General features: G+C 37.0%; 1 protein-coding gene across 1 annotated transcript; it reads right to left on the minus strand.

Annotated features, from left to right (window-relative positions):
• Positions 1 to 688: 688 nt before the first annotated feature.
• On the minus strand, positions 689 to 12,795 carry prox2 (prospero homeobox 2). Its single transcript, XM_026229345.1, has 5 exons — positions 12,752 to 12,795; positions 10,855 to 12,300; positions 7,883 to 7,990; positions 3,721 to 3,915; positions 689 to 1,464 (listed from the first exon to the last, which is right to left on the minus strand). Exons 2-5 carry the CDS (start codon positions 12,226 to 12,228, stop codon positions 1,297 to 1,299), a joined length of 1,845 nt encoding a protein of 614 aa, XP_026085130.1. The 5' UTR covers positions 12,229 to 12,300; positions 12,752 to 12,795; the 3' UTR covers positions 689 to 1,296.
• Positions 12,796 to 14,986: the final 2,191 nt, after the last annotated feature.

Genomic DNA, 14,986 nt, shown 5'->3' on the forward strand with positions numbered 1-14,986 from the left:
TTTCAATAGAGCTTTACAGACTTACATGGGGGACGTCCAGTTGGCAGACCAGGAAAACAGCCATTAGGAGCTTTGAAAGCATAAAGGAGGTCTATGCATCAAAAAAATGGAAACTGTGTCATAGGACCAAACACGTATGCTGCTGTTTGATGTGTTAAACACAGAACCTTCACGCAGCTCTTTCTCAGACTGTCCAGCTCAATGGGTTTACACTGTGTTTGCATGCACTGATTTTCTTCAGTTGGAATTAATCCGATCTGATCACAGATGCCAAAAGCATTGTTAATATCTGCCCTAAACTTAGCAATCCATTTCAAATATTATAGTATTATAGTATATAATGGGAGTGAAACTAACTGCAATTTTTCCACATTGATATCTAAAATATCAGAAAAATATGTATTTATACATTGAGCATTTGGAAATTATTAATAAAGCAGTCAGATTCAACGTTTTATATGACTTATATGAATTTAACATCTACACAACCCATTTCAGTCTGATTCGGATCGAGCTCAACTGGATCATTAGAGGCATTTTACATCAAGGTTTTTCAGTCTGAGTGACCCATCAATCTGATTATTAACAGATTATATATATATATATTATATATACATATTTTTAAATTAATTATTCATATATGTTCAAATATATCTGAACCATAAGAAAACATACAATATAAAACTGCTACAATATGAATATTTTATTATTAAATGAAAACCAACACACTGCTAGAATGATAAACAATAATATGCAAACTAATGTACATGATAAATAAGTATAATTTCAATATTTGAGGGAACTTCTTCTACATGCAATATTATGTTTTTATCTGTAAACGTCAATATTCCACCTATTATAAATTACACGTATTTACATCTTTTTATATATATAATTATTACAGATGTTCCATGAGATACTCCACAGAGGAAACTCAACAGACAAATCCACATTAAAACACAAATCATAACTACTTTTCCATTTCATAACCAGGAGCATTTGAACTAAAAACACAGCACACATTTGTCAACAGTGGCTTATGAAATCAAAATATATTACATTAAAACTCAAAATCCAAACTAAAAATAAACAAGCCTATTCCACAGACAACATGAAAAAACTTGCTGCCGTACACACGCACTTCAGCCAACAGCAAAATGCTTTGAATATACATTTCGATTTTTTTATATAAAGCTGACAATCCACTTATAAAAAGGGAATATTTATGATTGATACTCATGATAAACAAACGGTGTGTGGCCACACATAAAGTGTCCTGCAGGTGGCGCTCTCTGTTTACAGGTAGGAAGGTGATTTGAAATCCTCAGGAACATCGCTGTCTAGTTTACAGATGACCTTGTAGATGGCTTTTTTCCAAGAGGGGTCCGAGTCTTTGGAGAGGGCAATGGCACTGTAGAACTCCTGAAGAGTGATTTCAGCAACCTCCAGGAATCTGTCTGGAACCTGAGGGACATTAACAACACTCATCAGTCACCGCACAGCATCAATGACTGAAGCACTGTACAGAGTCGTGCTGCCTAATAAGTGCTGTTAGTTAATCCTCACTAGTGATGAGTATTTAAGTGCAGTTTTTGAGACATGAATGATTCCTCAGATCATGTGTGCTGATACTGAACTAAGGTCCCAGATGCACCATTTTCACTTGCTGGAACAGAAAACAGCTGAAACAATCCGCACATTGAACAAGGAGCCCGATTCAAACTAGAAACCATCGAACAATGTCTTAAAAACCACCCACATCACCCGTGCAAACAACAACTCAGAAAACCCTAGAGAAAGCCTAACAACCATCCAGAATACTCAGGCAATAACCTCAAATACGCTAAAAACAACCCAACAGACTAACCACCCACAATACATTACCAACAACCTAACAACCACCCAGAAGGCCCTAGCAACCACCCACGACATACATGCAATCACCTAGCAACCACCTAATATCCACCCAAAACACACTAGCCTGCAAACCACTTAACATTGCCTTAACAACTTCTCAGAATGTCCTATCAACCACCTACTATTAAACACCTATTCAGGCACCCAGAAACCACCTAACCACACCTTAGTTACCACACAGAAATGCCCTGGCAACTACCCAGAAACAACATCCAAGCACCAAGCAACCATCCAGAACACCCTAGCAACCAACCTGAAATATCCTATCAACAACTTAAAATGCCTTAGCAACCACCCAGAATACACTAACCTAGAAACCACCTAACAACACCTTAGTAACCAGCTACAATGCCCTAGAAACCACCTAACAACCACCCAGAATGCACTAGCCTAGAGATACCAAACAACAAATTGCATGATGGTAAGTTTGCATGGTCAAGTGTTGATGGTCCAGTGTAACTGCAGATTCATGTCGTGCAGCTCGGCCTCAGTGACTGAAGTCAGGGTCGGAGTCCATCTTATGAAGCATCACACATGCTTGATGACCGACTGATCATCCTCCTCACAGAACTCAGAGTCAGCACCATCAGGCCCTCGATCTCTATGAACCATCCTTAATACTCTCGTTTTAAAGCGAAACGCTTCTTTGTTCACAGTGACAATAAACCAAATACAGTGTCAGAATAATTAGAAGAGCAGTGTGGATGGGCGCTTTGATTTTTTTGCAGTCTGTTGCTTTGAACTTAACTGCTTGGAAAATGCATAAACGGACCAGGTTCCCATCGCAGGAATTCAGGCATCGCTTCACTCCCTTGCTCACCGCATCACTTTGAAGGACCAGGCTCGGGTGTGAGAGTGGGAAGAAGGTGGATCTATCCGCTGGCATTATTTCCCCAAGAGTAGCTCCACTCACTGTTGACACGTTTGTTTCTCGTGGCACAAAAGCAAGCCCTGGGAAAGGAATGTCTTGGTGCTGAGGTAAAGACAACTGTCTCCGCTTGTTCCCATCGGCCGGCCCGTCACTCTTGGGATTTCTGGCTCCTTTCGCATCAGTAGTAATCCAAACGGCAGTCAGGCGTGGCCTGCTCGTAATCTCAAGTTGTTTTAGCAGATGCTGCAGCTTCCTCTTCCCACAGTTTGATGCAGCAGCGCCGGACTCTGGGATAATGGGGTCTACGGCCGGACAGCTACAGGTGTAGCTCGACACACAGGTCAGACCGGGGACAGTCGACAGGCATCCTGCTGGTCCGAGCTGATTTATGTTCACCAGCTAAATATGAATCTAATGGTGAAGCATGTTGCGAAAGCATGCCTTTCTGAAGATCAGCATCCAAAACACAACACACTGTATGCTGGTGAGCAGTAAGCTGGTCTGTACGGAGTTCAAAAACTCTTTCTAAATCTCTGATGCACATTTTAACAGAACCTTCCACAAAACTGAATGAAGCTTATTTAGCAAATGATCAAAGTCATTTTAATGAGTAGCTGTTCAATAAAAGGCCAACATTTTGTGAAATTCAAATGCTCACTTAGAAAGATCTGCATATTCTTGACCTTTTGTATGTTCATTTATGGAGCCGGGTTCAGTACAAGTTAAGCTCAATTGACAGCATTCATGGTTTATGTTGATTATTACAGCACATTAATATTTAAAAAAGCAAAAATCTATTTACAGATAGGTATAAACAATGAAAGTATTGCACAGACAATCAGTGAAGTATCTGCTGATTTTACTTCAAGCTAACATGAATTATTATATTATATATTCCATTATTAATTTGCTCTACTAAATGGTGTAAGTACCTGGAAGTCGTTGGCTTTGTTGTAGTGCATGTTGAGGGCACGGAAGAGCTCTGACTCTCTGGTGACGAGTATGTCTTTGACATCATTCACGCCGTCTACGATGGCCTGGCGAGCGAACTTCTCCATCTGGATGTAGTAGAACTCTCTGAAGTTACTGAACCACTTGATCAGCTGAGACGTGATGCAGCGATTGAACTGAAAATATTAGAAAATGCAAGTGTCAGATGAAGAGTTTTAAACAATGTTAATGTAAAAGAACAACCAAAATGCCATCCATATGTCAAGGTTGAAGCTCATGAATGAAAAACCATGTCCTGTTGAGATTCTGTCCTTTCTTACTTGGGTTTGGTTGACAATATCAATGAATTGATTTTAATCTACCTTGATTTTGATGAATGTCTGTTGGTTCTTAAATCCCAAGATTGATCACTTAGTCTGTTTTCAGCTGACTTCACTAAACATCACCTGTAGTGCATCTGTCATCAATATAATACCTTGTAAAAAATGCCACCTAATGTTACATTTACCTCGGGAAAGTCATTCATGTCCATGAACTCATCAGAGAGCATTTTGATACATATATGCACTCTATTACACATTCAATACATATCTGTTTGTCTCATTTAATGTATGTTTGAATAAATGTCATGACAATTAATTTTTATTACAGCCACCAATGAAATTATTGAATTGGAATTGATTTTCAATTCCCAATCCATTTGAGTTGAGACCGGAATCTAAATGAATCAAGAGCTTGTGAATCAGAATCAATCTGTGTCAATACGCAGCTGTATTGTTGTGTTCTACTGTTAGTGTTATCTGTATGCACCCAGGCTCTGAGAGTCATTCAGTTTCAATCCTCTGTATGTATGTGCTGTACATGTGGAAGAACTGACAATAAAGCAGACTTTGACTTTGACTCAATATAGAGACCTGAAGATCACAGAGACTGAAACACCTAATGTAGAAACCACCACCAACAACCTAAAATCATGATGCTACTCATTTCTTTCAGAAAAAGTTATATTTTTATTGTTGTTATTCTGGTAATAATGGTGTAAAGCATTTGTTTCGAAACTATTTTCAGCAACACATTTCTGTTTAATCAGCTGTAGTGTTTCCCAGCCGATGTCTTGCACTTATAATCACATCTATCCAAACAGCAGACGAAACTCTGTCTTCCCACCAGCGCTGTTATTATAACTGCTCATCCGATAACACAGGGGCAGAACGAGCTAACACCTGCCCAGGGGCTCAAAGACGCTTCTTCACGCAGAGTGTGAGAAACAGCAGAGCGCGAGACGTCCTTCTGAGTGACTTCGGCTGACGGGAATGGGATCGGACACTGGGATTATCCCAGGCTTTGTGTGCTGTGACTTCCCAGCGAAGGGCGGGCCGTGACTCTCCTCACAGATCTCAGGGGTCAGGAGAGCCCGGCCACACAGGAGACCGTGCCCAGTGTCCAGATACCTCCTCGTGTGTCTTTCCTTCTGATCTCCATTTGCCGGGAGACATCTCTGCCTTATTTGTGAATGTGTGTATCATTCGCTTCCTTAAATGTCATGGACTTCTTTCCTACTATACTTTTGTGCCACACTCAAGTGAACTTCCACGATGCAGAAAACATAGATTCGATCTCAGAATTCAGTGATATAAATTAAAGTTACAGTATAACATTAAATTTGGATGAATAAATCAAAAGTAGGGCTGTACACTTAATCAGATGGACTAATTATGCACTAATGTCTGTGTGAATATTGAACCGTTATATAAATGTGAAGTCTGCATGTTGTGCATGTCTCAGATTGCTCTACTACAAATACTAAAGCACATGACTTCATCGTCACCAGTGTTTCACCATTTCATTTGATAAAACTATCATCAGATATGCACAGAAATTCAAAGCTCTTCGAGACAACCCGACAAAATAAAAGTTCAGTTTAACTTGAAGAAATTATGACATTTATCACTGTTGTACAGGAGAATGTACTTCTCAAAGTGTACATTGAGTTTTCACAGTTGTAAATAAAACAAGTTTGTTTTACAAGAAAATAGTATTTCTGTCTTAGGATTGTTTAATTAGTTGAATGTGTTGCTTGCCGTTTACTTGTATTGTAATTGCTTGTGGAATTTTCTAGCAATTTTGGAGTGAATTTTTTTTTCTACACCAGTGTAATAATAATAAATATATACATACTTTTTATTTTTATAATATATACATATTTTTTTCTAAGGAATATGATTTCTTCCGTGCTTAATTTTAACATTAAATCTTTGTCTTGCTGCATCTTGTTTGATAAAAATTTTAATTATATGTAATTACATTTTAAAAGATTATTTACCAATAATAACCATAAAAAAAATAACTAATAAGTCCAGAAAAAAAAAAAAAATACAACACAGAATTTCTGAAAACTACTAAGATATCCAAGTCTTCAGGAGACACTTACTGATCAATATAATCAGACAAGCTTATTTCTGATGCTAGGACTTCAGTTATGAGCAATGTCATCGTGTGTTTGTGTTTGGCCATGAATGTTCATTGTATGTATATTGTACCACTATTGTAAAGTGTCCATTGTTGCTGGGGTATAATAGTACTCTAGAGATTTTCCAAATCTTTAAATGACCCTTAATAAATGTATACTCTGTGGCCCTCATTCTCAAATAATCTATGATTAAGCTACACAAAACAATTTACAACAAAGATTATCGGAGCATGTCTTACAAGAAAATACTATTCCAGTCTTTCTACTTCAAATTTTCAGGTTTAATTTAATGTATTTCTTGTTGTTTCTTTGTAATTACTTGTGAAATTTAAAGCAATTTCTGTTTGTCTCTATTCATTATTAAGTGACACTTACACCTACAGAAATAATATCTTGATCTAGCTGACATTACATTTAAGGAAATATATATTTAACATCATCCAATCTTTTTGACCAAACGATTCAAACTAAGGTGAGTTTCTCCTACAGGCTTCATCACGTCGAGACTTGCATCGCTTTAATCAAGCTCAGTAATTCATTCACAACCACATGATTTTCCTCACACCAAAATATTGGTATTATGTGGTGAAGTGATATTTACCGGCTAACTCAATTAACACGATTAAAATTTAACAAATAGATTTTGTTTCTTTAATTATCTGCAATTTAGTACAAAACTGAAACTGAGTGTACCTAAAGCAGTATATAGTGTAATGTTTTTTTTATTTTATTCAAGCACAAGTGGAACAGTTTCCTAACACTGGGCCTTCAGCAGGAGAGTCATGAAATAACCCAGTTGCACCAGATCTGTCCTGTTGTGTCGACTCATCACAACACTTGTGCCTCAGGACACGTCACACACTCACAGGACGTGTGTGTTGTTGTAGGTCTGTCCTGCGCTCAGCGCTCTGCTATTGTGTGTGCTGAAAGCTGGCGAGCTGAAGGGTTAACGCTGAATAGAGGAGGTTGTGCTCCTCTCCGCCGCCTCTTTTGTCTCCTTTTGCTGACTTGAGAAACTCCCCTTTTAACTTTGTCTATGGTTAAACCAGCAATTCAGGAATTGCCACCAAAACATTCAGGAATATTCGCTCAAGCTCTTAAATTTGTGTTAATAATGCAACAGAGTGCATATTTCTAATTGACACATTAAAAATCAATTACAATTCAAAGTGAAATCCAAAGCAATACTCTTATTTATGTGTAACTTATTTATAGGTTAAATAATATAATATTATTTAGTAATATTGAATTATTATTTATTATTATTATTATTCATCCTAATAATCTGCTAGATATTTTTATTTATTTATTTTTACTCCTGATTGTATTGCAATATTTTTACATAATCATTAATAAAAAATAAAAAAATATATATTAAGCATAATAAATATGTAAATAAATAATACAATTATAATATTTATCTTATTAAACAGTTACACATTTAAAAACTGTTTTAAATAAAAGTTTTCGCTAAAAATCATTTGGATTGTATACACGTTGGTAAAAAATACTAAATATTAACACAAAATTAGATTAGATACCAATAATGAAGATGCATGAGTTGTAAAAGTATATAAAATGAATAGGCATGTAACTGAACTGATCTGGCTGAAACACAATAATTAGCATTAACAGAGGCGTTACTGAAGCACAGCTGGGTAAACAGCACAGACCTTGACATCAGGGAAGAAGTTCTTGAGCAGATTGGAGCTGGGGTAGCGTGTGTAGAAGAACATCAGCTTGGCTTTCTTCAGGTGGTTTGGGCTCAGACCTTCCTGGATGTGAGGAGAGTCAAGGCTTCAAAAACCTCACCATAAATACATTTCTCTAAAGATCTGGCGAACATGACAGTCAGCGATCAAAGACGCCTTACCCTTCAACTACAGACTAACTTGCAGAGCTCAATTAACGTGCAATTTTTAATAATCAGCAGCATTAACACGTCCCCAAACAAATAAGCATCAATATGTCCAATCCATCGTCCAAATGAATGAACAGCTCTGTATTGACCAGAGAGTCGATTAAGACACGACAGCATGTGCTAACAAGAAAAATAGCCCAACAAATTAGATTAAGGACTTCAATTAGAGACCTCCAGTCTGAGCCGTTTGCTCCATGTATCTGTCGTAGTAATTGCTTCGCTGCAAAACACTGAGATGAAATTTCTCCTGTGAGGATGGAGAAGATCAGCTTACACTCTTAACATCTGAACAGAACATTAAAAAAAAAACAAGTTTCTTTCTTTAAAAAGGAGCCAAATCTTGTGAGGTCACGTCTCTACATTGATTGCATCTATGAAAAAGAAACATGTTGCTTCTTAAAGAAGCAGAAACTTAAAGCTGCTATTAATAAACCATCATTTCGAATGAGAAAATTGCCGATTGGCCTCAATAAAAAAAATAAAAAAAAGACACAATATTGAAATCAAAAAGCAGTTTTAAGTCTCTGGGGTATATTTGTAGCAATAGCCAAAAATACATTGTATAAGTCAATTTTTTTTTATTTTTATTTTTATGCTAAAAACCATTAGGATATTAAGTAAAGATTTTTTGTTCCTAATGATACACACATTCACAAATAAGGCAGAGATGTTCCATGAAAGATATTTCCTACTGTAAATATATATAAAAACCTAATTTCAGATTAGTAATATGCATTGCTAAGAACTTCATTTGAACAACTTTAAAAGCAATTTCTTCAATATTTAGTTTTTTTTGCTCCCTCAGATTCCAGATTTTCAAATAGTTGTATCTCAGACAAATATTGTCCTCCGAACAAACCATACATCAGTGGAAAGACTATTTATCCAGCTTCAGATGATTTATAAATCTCCGTTTTTAAAAACTGACACTTACAGTAAAACTGGTTTTGTTCTCCAGGGTCACATATTATATAAATCTAATGATGTTTAAAAGCCAAGTTTTCTGCATGCAGTGATATGGTCAAATACTGTACGTATAGGACACTCTGAGCATCGATGAATGTGTATAATGACGGCTGAGAGCCTGCTTTTCACAAACAACCAACAGTGACCTCTCTCATCCACTCCAATCACATCCAGAGAGCAGAAACATATCACGCACCTTTTCAAGTCCAAAATCAGAGAGTTTCCAGAAGAGAAACTGTTGCTTTTTCTGCCTTTGAAAATTGGCTTTTGTTCCTAACAATTCTTATCAAAGCCTTGTATTCCTTTTTATTTGTCTTTTCCTGGACTTAAAGTCATTACCGTGCCCAGATTAAAGAAGATGCTACAATTTTCTTTGGGGTTACGGAGATCAAAGCAGAAATTCTCCTTGAAGTCTGCGTGAGTGGAACTGCTCAGCGCTACACTCAATTCAGCGATTGTTCGCCGAGCTCCAGAGCTGCTGGTGTGTTCAGCAATATCTCAATGTTAACTACTAGATATCAAATAAAAACTAAACAAAGAGGGGGGTTTTTCAATAGCAGTTGAAGCTAAACAAAAAACATAATCCATAGATAATAACGCCTTTATGTGACTCCTGCAACATGAATCTGATGCTGCATTAGTCACGACACATTTGCATGCAAAGAATCTTTACAAAACTGTAGACATAAGTCAGATGAAAGATACAAATCTTAATCTGGGTGGAAGCAAGACTAAATGAAGGCTTTCTCCTTGTGTTTGTGATGAAAAAGGATCTTGACAGTGTTTGCCAGGTTATTAAAGACTGCAATATGAAACATTTCTCAAACCTGATCGGACTCCTTTTATATCTCTATACTCATAACTCTGACTCATTTTTGACGTTTTTAAGAAACTAAATGAGTTAAACTATCAATGAACAATACTTCTACAGCATTTATTAGTTGATGATAATTTCAGCATTTACTACTGTTTACAAATGAGACGTTGTACGTTTTAACATTAGTTTATGCACTGTGAACAAACACAAACAAACATTACATTTCTGTTTCTATAGCATTAACTAATATTAATAAATGCTTTAAAAATGTGTTGTTCACTGTAATGTTAATTAATGCATAACTAGCCTGCAAAGTGTTACCATTTTTATTTGTACTAATGAATTTCAGGATTAATATCAGAAAAAAAAAAAAAAAAAACTCTCATGAGATACAGAAACGCAACCTCCGAGCAATACATTTCCTTCTTGTACTTTCAAATCCTTTGACGGAGATATATTTTTCTCAGTCATTTTTGACATTTATTGTGGTGTTTTTGTTTTAAAGAGACAGTTCACCCTAATATATGGCTTTCTTTCTTCTGAGCGACACCAAAAAGAAGATATTTCTAAAGATATTATATAGACCAAAAAATAGCATATTTTGTGTTCCTCAGCAGAAAAAAAAAAATCAGACTTTAGTTTGGGGACCATTTCTCATCAACTATGGCTTCTGCCTCAAAAACGTCACATTTTCTGCATATTATAGTTAGTAAGCCAGTTCTTAAGTTTAGGTATGGGGTCTTAAAATATGAATCTAAAATATGCGCATGCAGAACAAGGCATTTATATGTGCTTTATGAGCACTAATAAACAGCCGATATGTTAGTCATATGCATGCCCTAAATTTAAAAAGTCAGCTGCACATGAGACAGGTTTGCAACCACATAATAACAGACTGATCATTTTTGGATGAAAGATCCCTGTAAGCGCTTAAAGGATATATTGAGGGTCATGAAGGAGCTCCTCTCAGCCAAGCTCTGCAGGTCTCCACACTCCATCTTGACCCGCGGCAGGCAGAGCGCGTCCACCGACACCAGTCCCGTCTGGTGATGCCCCGAGCTCAGCTTGGATCTCATGCCGACGCTGTCCCACGCACGCTCCATGGAGTCCGGCGAGGACCTCTCCAGAGACGCCGGCAGACACGGCAGTGCGGAGAAGGAGGAGTGAGGGCCGTACTTCAGCAGGTGCTCCAGGATCTGGCTGTCGTGCAGAGGAGCGCTGTAGCCGAACTGGAAGGGCATCTGGTGCAGCGGGTAGGGTCTCTTCACAGCCTGGCTCAGGGAAGGCTTCCGGACCACTAGAGACAAGGCTTCGGTCTGGTGCTCCGGGCTGTTGCTCTCAAAGTGCTCCACAGAACTGGCTTTAATGCTTTCATCAGAGTCCGACAGCTCTGAAGGGGAATCATCTGGGATCTGCTTCTCGGTCTCAGAGTACTCCGGACTGTGGCACGGCTGTGCACGGGGCGACTGGTTTAGTAGAGTCATGGAGAGCTTCTTGAAGACCATATCAACACTTTCACTCACAGTCCTGGTCAGCTCGCTTTTAAGAGTCTCCTGCAGGTTCTTCACCGCCCTGTCGGAGCTGAAACCCCCCGTTTCCACTTTAACTTGTTCTTTGTGGTGCGTCGCGCCACCGTCCATCTTCAAACTGTGCTGGACGTCGTGCTCTGACCTCGCATCTTCCCGTTCCACGTTCTCCGAGTAACTCTGGTCGTGCACGTGCGAGATCTTCTCCTGGAGCTGATGCAGGAGCCGCTGCATGCTCTGGAGCTGCTCCTTGAGTCTGTGGCACTCCTGGTCTTTGCTGGTCTTGGTGTTGGACTGGCTGGGCTCCTGGTGCTGCGGGAGCCTCTGCTTGCGTTTGTTCTCCTTCAGGAGGTCTCTTCTGCAGCGGACGGCTTCGCTCTCGCCCTCCGCTCCTCCGTGAGACCTGCTGTTGGGTGAAGCAGCCATGCCTCGTATGATGTTCTCCACCCGGGCGCGTTTGGCTTGGAGGTGCTCGTTTACAGACAGATCCTCGTCTTTGAAGGACATGCAGCTTTGATCGTCTTGAGCAAAGTCTTCGTTGTTGGACTCGGGATCGAGCCCGCTGGTGTTTGCGGAGGGCAGGTAAAGGAGGTTGTTGTCCAGGGAGCTCAGTTTATTATGAATGGTTTTACGCAGGAGGTGAGATATGATGGAGCCGCTGTGGTAGGAAGCCAGAGGCCCGTCGAATGTGCTTCTGTGGTAGCAGGGGAGCAGGTGCTCAGCTTTACTGTCCTCCATGCAGCCGTCGCTCGGCTTGTGCATGCTGTGTTCAGGCGGGCTCAGGTTCATGGTTTTCACAGGCTGCAGATGCTGGACTTTCCGTACACAATAATGAGCCTCGGAAACTGGGGGTCTGTAATACTTTGTAAATAAATAAAATTAATTAGGCATTATGATAACTCTGCATTCCTCATATCTCAGTCCTACATTATTATAAATAGTATTACATTCTAATCCATACATTCCTAGAAGATAAATGGTGCACAAACAAATTTCATATTTAAACACATATTCACATTTACTCGGTGTTGTGTTCATTGAATATAAAAATAATGTTTTGTTTTTTTTTTTTTACCTGTTTCAAGTAATGATTACAAACATACAAATTATACATGAGATTTCAAAAGATATCAAAAGATAAAACAAGTAGTTTTAACAACAGAAACAAAGAAAAAATAGTCTATACAACATATACTTACATTATACATTTTCTGTCTTCTCATATCTAAATGCTTTTCATGTAAGAATTACATCGTTCACATAGCAAAGGGATTGTAAAAGCACGAGCAGCTGATGAGAGCAGAGCGCTTACCTGTTGCTCTGGAGACGCTTGACTGACAGTGTGAGCTCGGCGCGCTCCCGTCTCACTCCAGTCGAGTGGGCGTGGTCAGAGCAGCCCTTATTAACACGCCAGCCAATCAGAAGCCGAGTGTAAAATATAAACCACTCCCCCTCAATAACTACTGAAATCTCCTCCTTATTTTAAAGTCGTGTCGGGAATTGTACATTAAACTTAAATTTTATTTACAGAAAATAAAATTCGACATATCTAAATCATGTTTATTATGAATTTTAAATATATACATACAAGAAATCTACTATTTTGTATCCCAGTATTTTGACTATTTGGAAATAAAAAATGCTGTCAACAAATTATTTAAGTCTTATGTATTTGTTTTATCCTATGTTCTTTAGCTGTTTTGTTAATTATTATTGCTGGAACTGCTGCAAATGTAGACTATTGAAACTTTGATTTGGTTGGTTTGTCCGTTTCCTGCACCTCATAAAAATAAAGAATAACATATCTCTATAAAATAAAAATAGTATTAAATATATATATATATATATATATATATATATATATATATGTGTGTGTGTGTGTGTGTGTGTGTGTGTGTGTGTGTGTGTGTGTGTGTGTGTGTGTGTGTGTGTTTGTGTGTGTGTGTGAACATGAAGAAAAAATGGGATGAGATTGAATGTACTGAAAGTGGGGAATTACAGTCCATTATGTTTTATTATTACATAAATATAGCCATCGACCAATGATACAACAATATTTTTGTTATGCATTGCCAGATTTAATTAATTATTAATAATTTAATTAATTATTGCATATCCTCCTGACTACATAAAAAGGAGGCCATGAGAAAAAAAAAAGAAATTAGATAAAGTCCAGTTTTATATATAACATGATAACTATGTTATGAAAAATATTTTTAAAGACCATTTTAAATGTGTGTGAAATGGTCATTAACGAGTTTTACCATTATATACAATGTATCTATAAACTGTATCTAAGATACATATTAATGTGTTTGTGGGGCAACATAGAATGAAAAATAATAATGGGAGTGATAATTGGCAAGATTTTAATAACAATATCTAATATATATATATATATATATATATATATATATATATATATATATATATATATATATATATATATATATATATATATAATTAAATTAAAAATACATTTATCCAAAGCGACTTACAGTGCATTCAGGCTATCAGGCTGAATGCGACTTACAGTGCATTCAGGCTATCAATTTTTACCTATATATATATATATATAGAGAGAGAGAGAGGACCCACTTTATATTAAGTGGCCTTAACTACTATGTAGTTAAATTGTAATTATTAATTTAGTACAATGCACTTATTGTGTACATACATGTTTTTACATTGTACTTATAATTGAAAAATATCTGCACATAATTACATATGTAATTAATTTCTGTAATTACATGTTTAATTACATGTTGACCCATCCCTTACACCTTAACACACCCTTAAACTTACCCATACCACCAAATCTGTCCCTAACCTTATCTGTTTCCCACCTCAATAGCAGCAAAAAAAAAAAAAAAAAAAAAAAAAAAAATTGCTATACAATATGAACAAAAATAGTACATTGTATTTATTTTTTTATGTAAGCACATAGTAGTTAAGTCCACTTTACATAAAGTGTTAAGTATATTTGCTATATATAATAGAAAATTATATATATATATATATATATATATATATATATATATATATATATATATATATATATATATATATATATATATATATATATATATAATTTTCTATTAATTTGTTGTAGGAAACATGCTTTAAGTCCTGCTGTCCTCTACGAAATCGATGTCTTGTTTCATAACAGAAGGTCATGTTTTGATTCGAAACCCCATAAGATTTTCTGAGATGTTGATTTATGACAAACAATTTCAAAATTAGTCCGATTTAAGTGATAATTACAAAATATCATAGCCATAAGGGTGTGTTACATGATGACTGTTTTCTCTGAAAGCGCTGCTGTCAGCACGTGCTCTGTTCAGGACATCCAGACCATAGACTGTGACGTGTTACGTCTCAGTCAAATGATTAACAATAAATGTCTTCTACAGAGGACAAAACTCCGTGGGCGGTAGTCAGGAGGATATCATATTAATGTTGCATCCTTGACAAATGGCTTTTTTTATCCACTTCTGGATCGTTTTGGATAAAAGAGTCTGCTAAATGCATACTCGTACGAGTGAGA

This window comes from Carassius auratus, chromosome 42, assembly GCF_003368295.1.
Source record: "Carassius auratus strain Wakin chromosome 42, ASM336829v1, whole genome shotgun sequence".
Classification (NCBI taxonomy): Eukaryota; Metazoa; Chordata; class Actinopteri; order Cypriniformes; family Cyprinidae; genus Carassius; species Carassius auratus.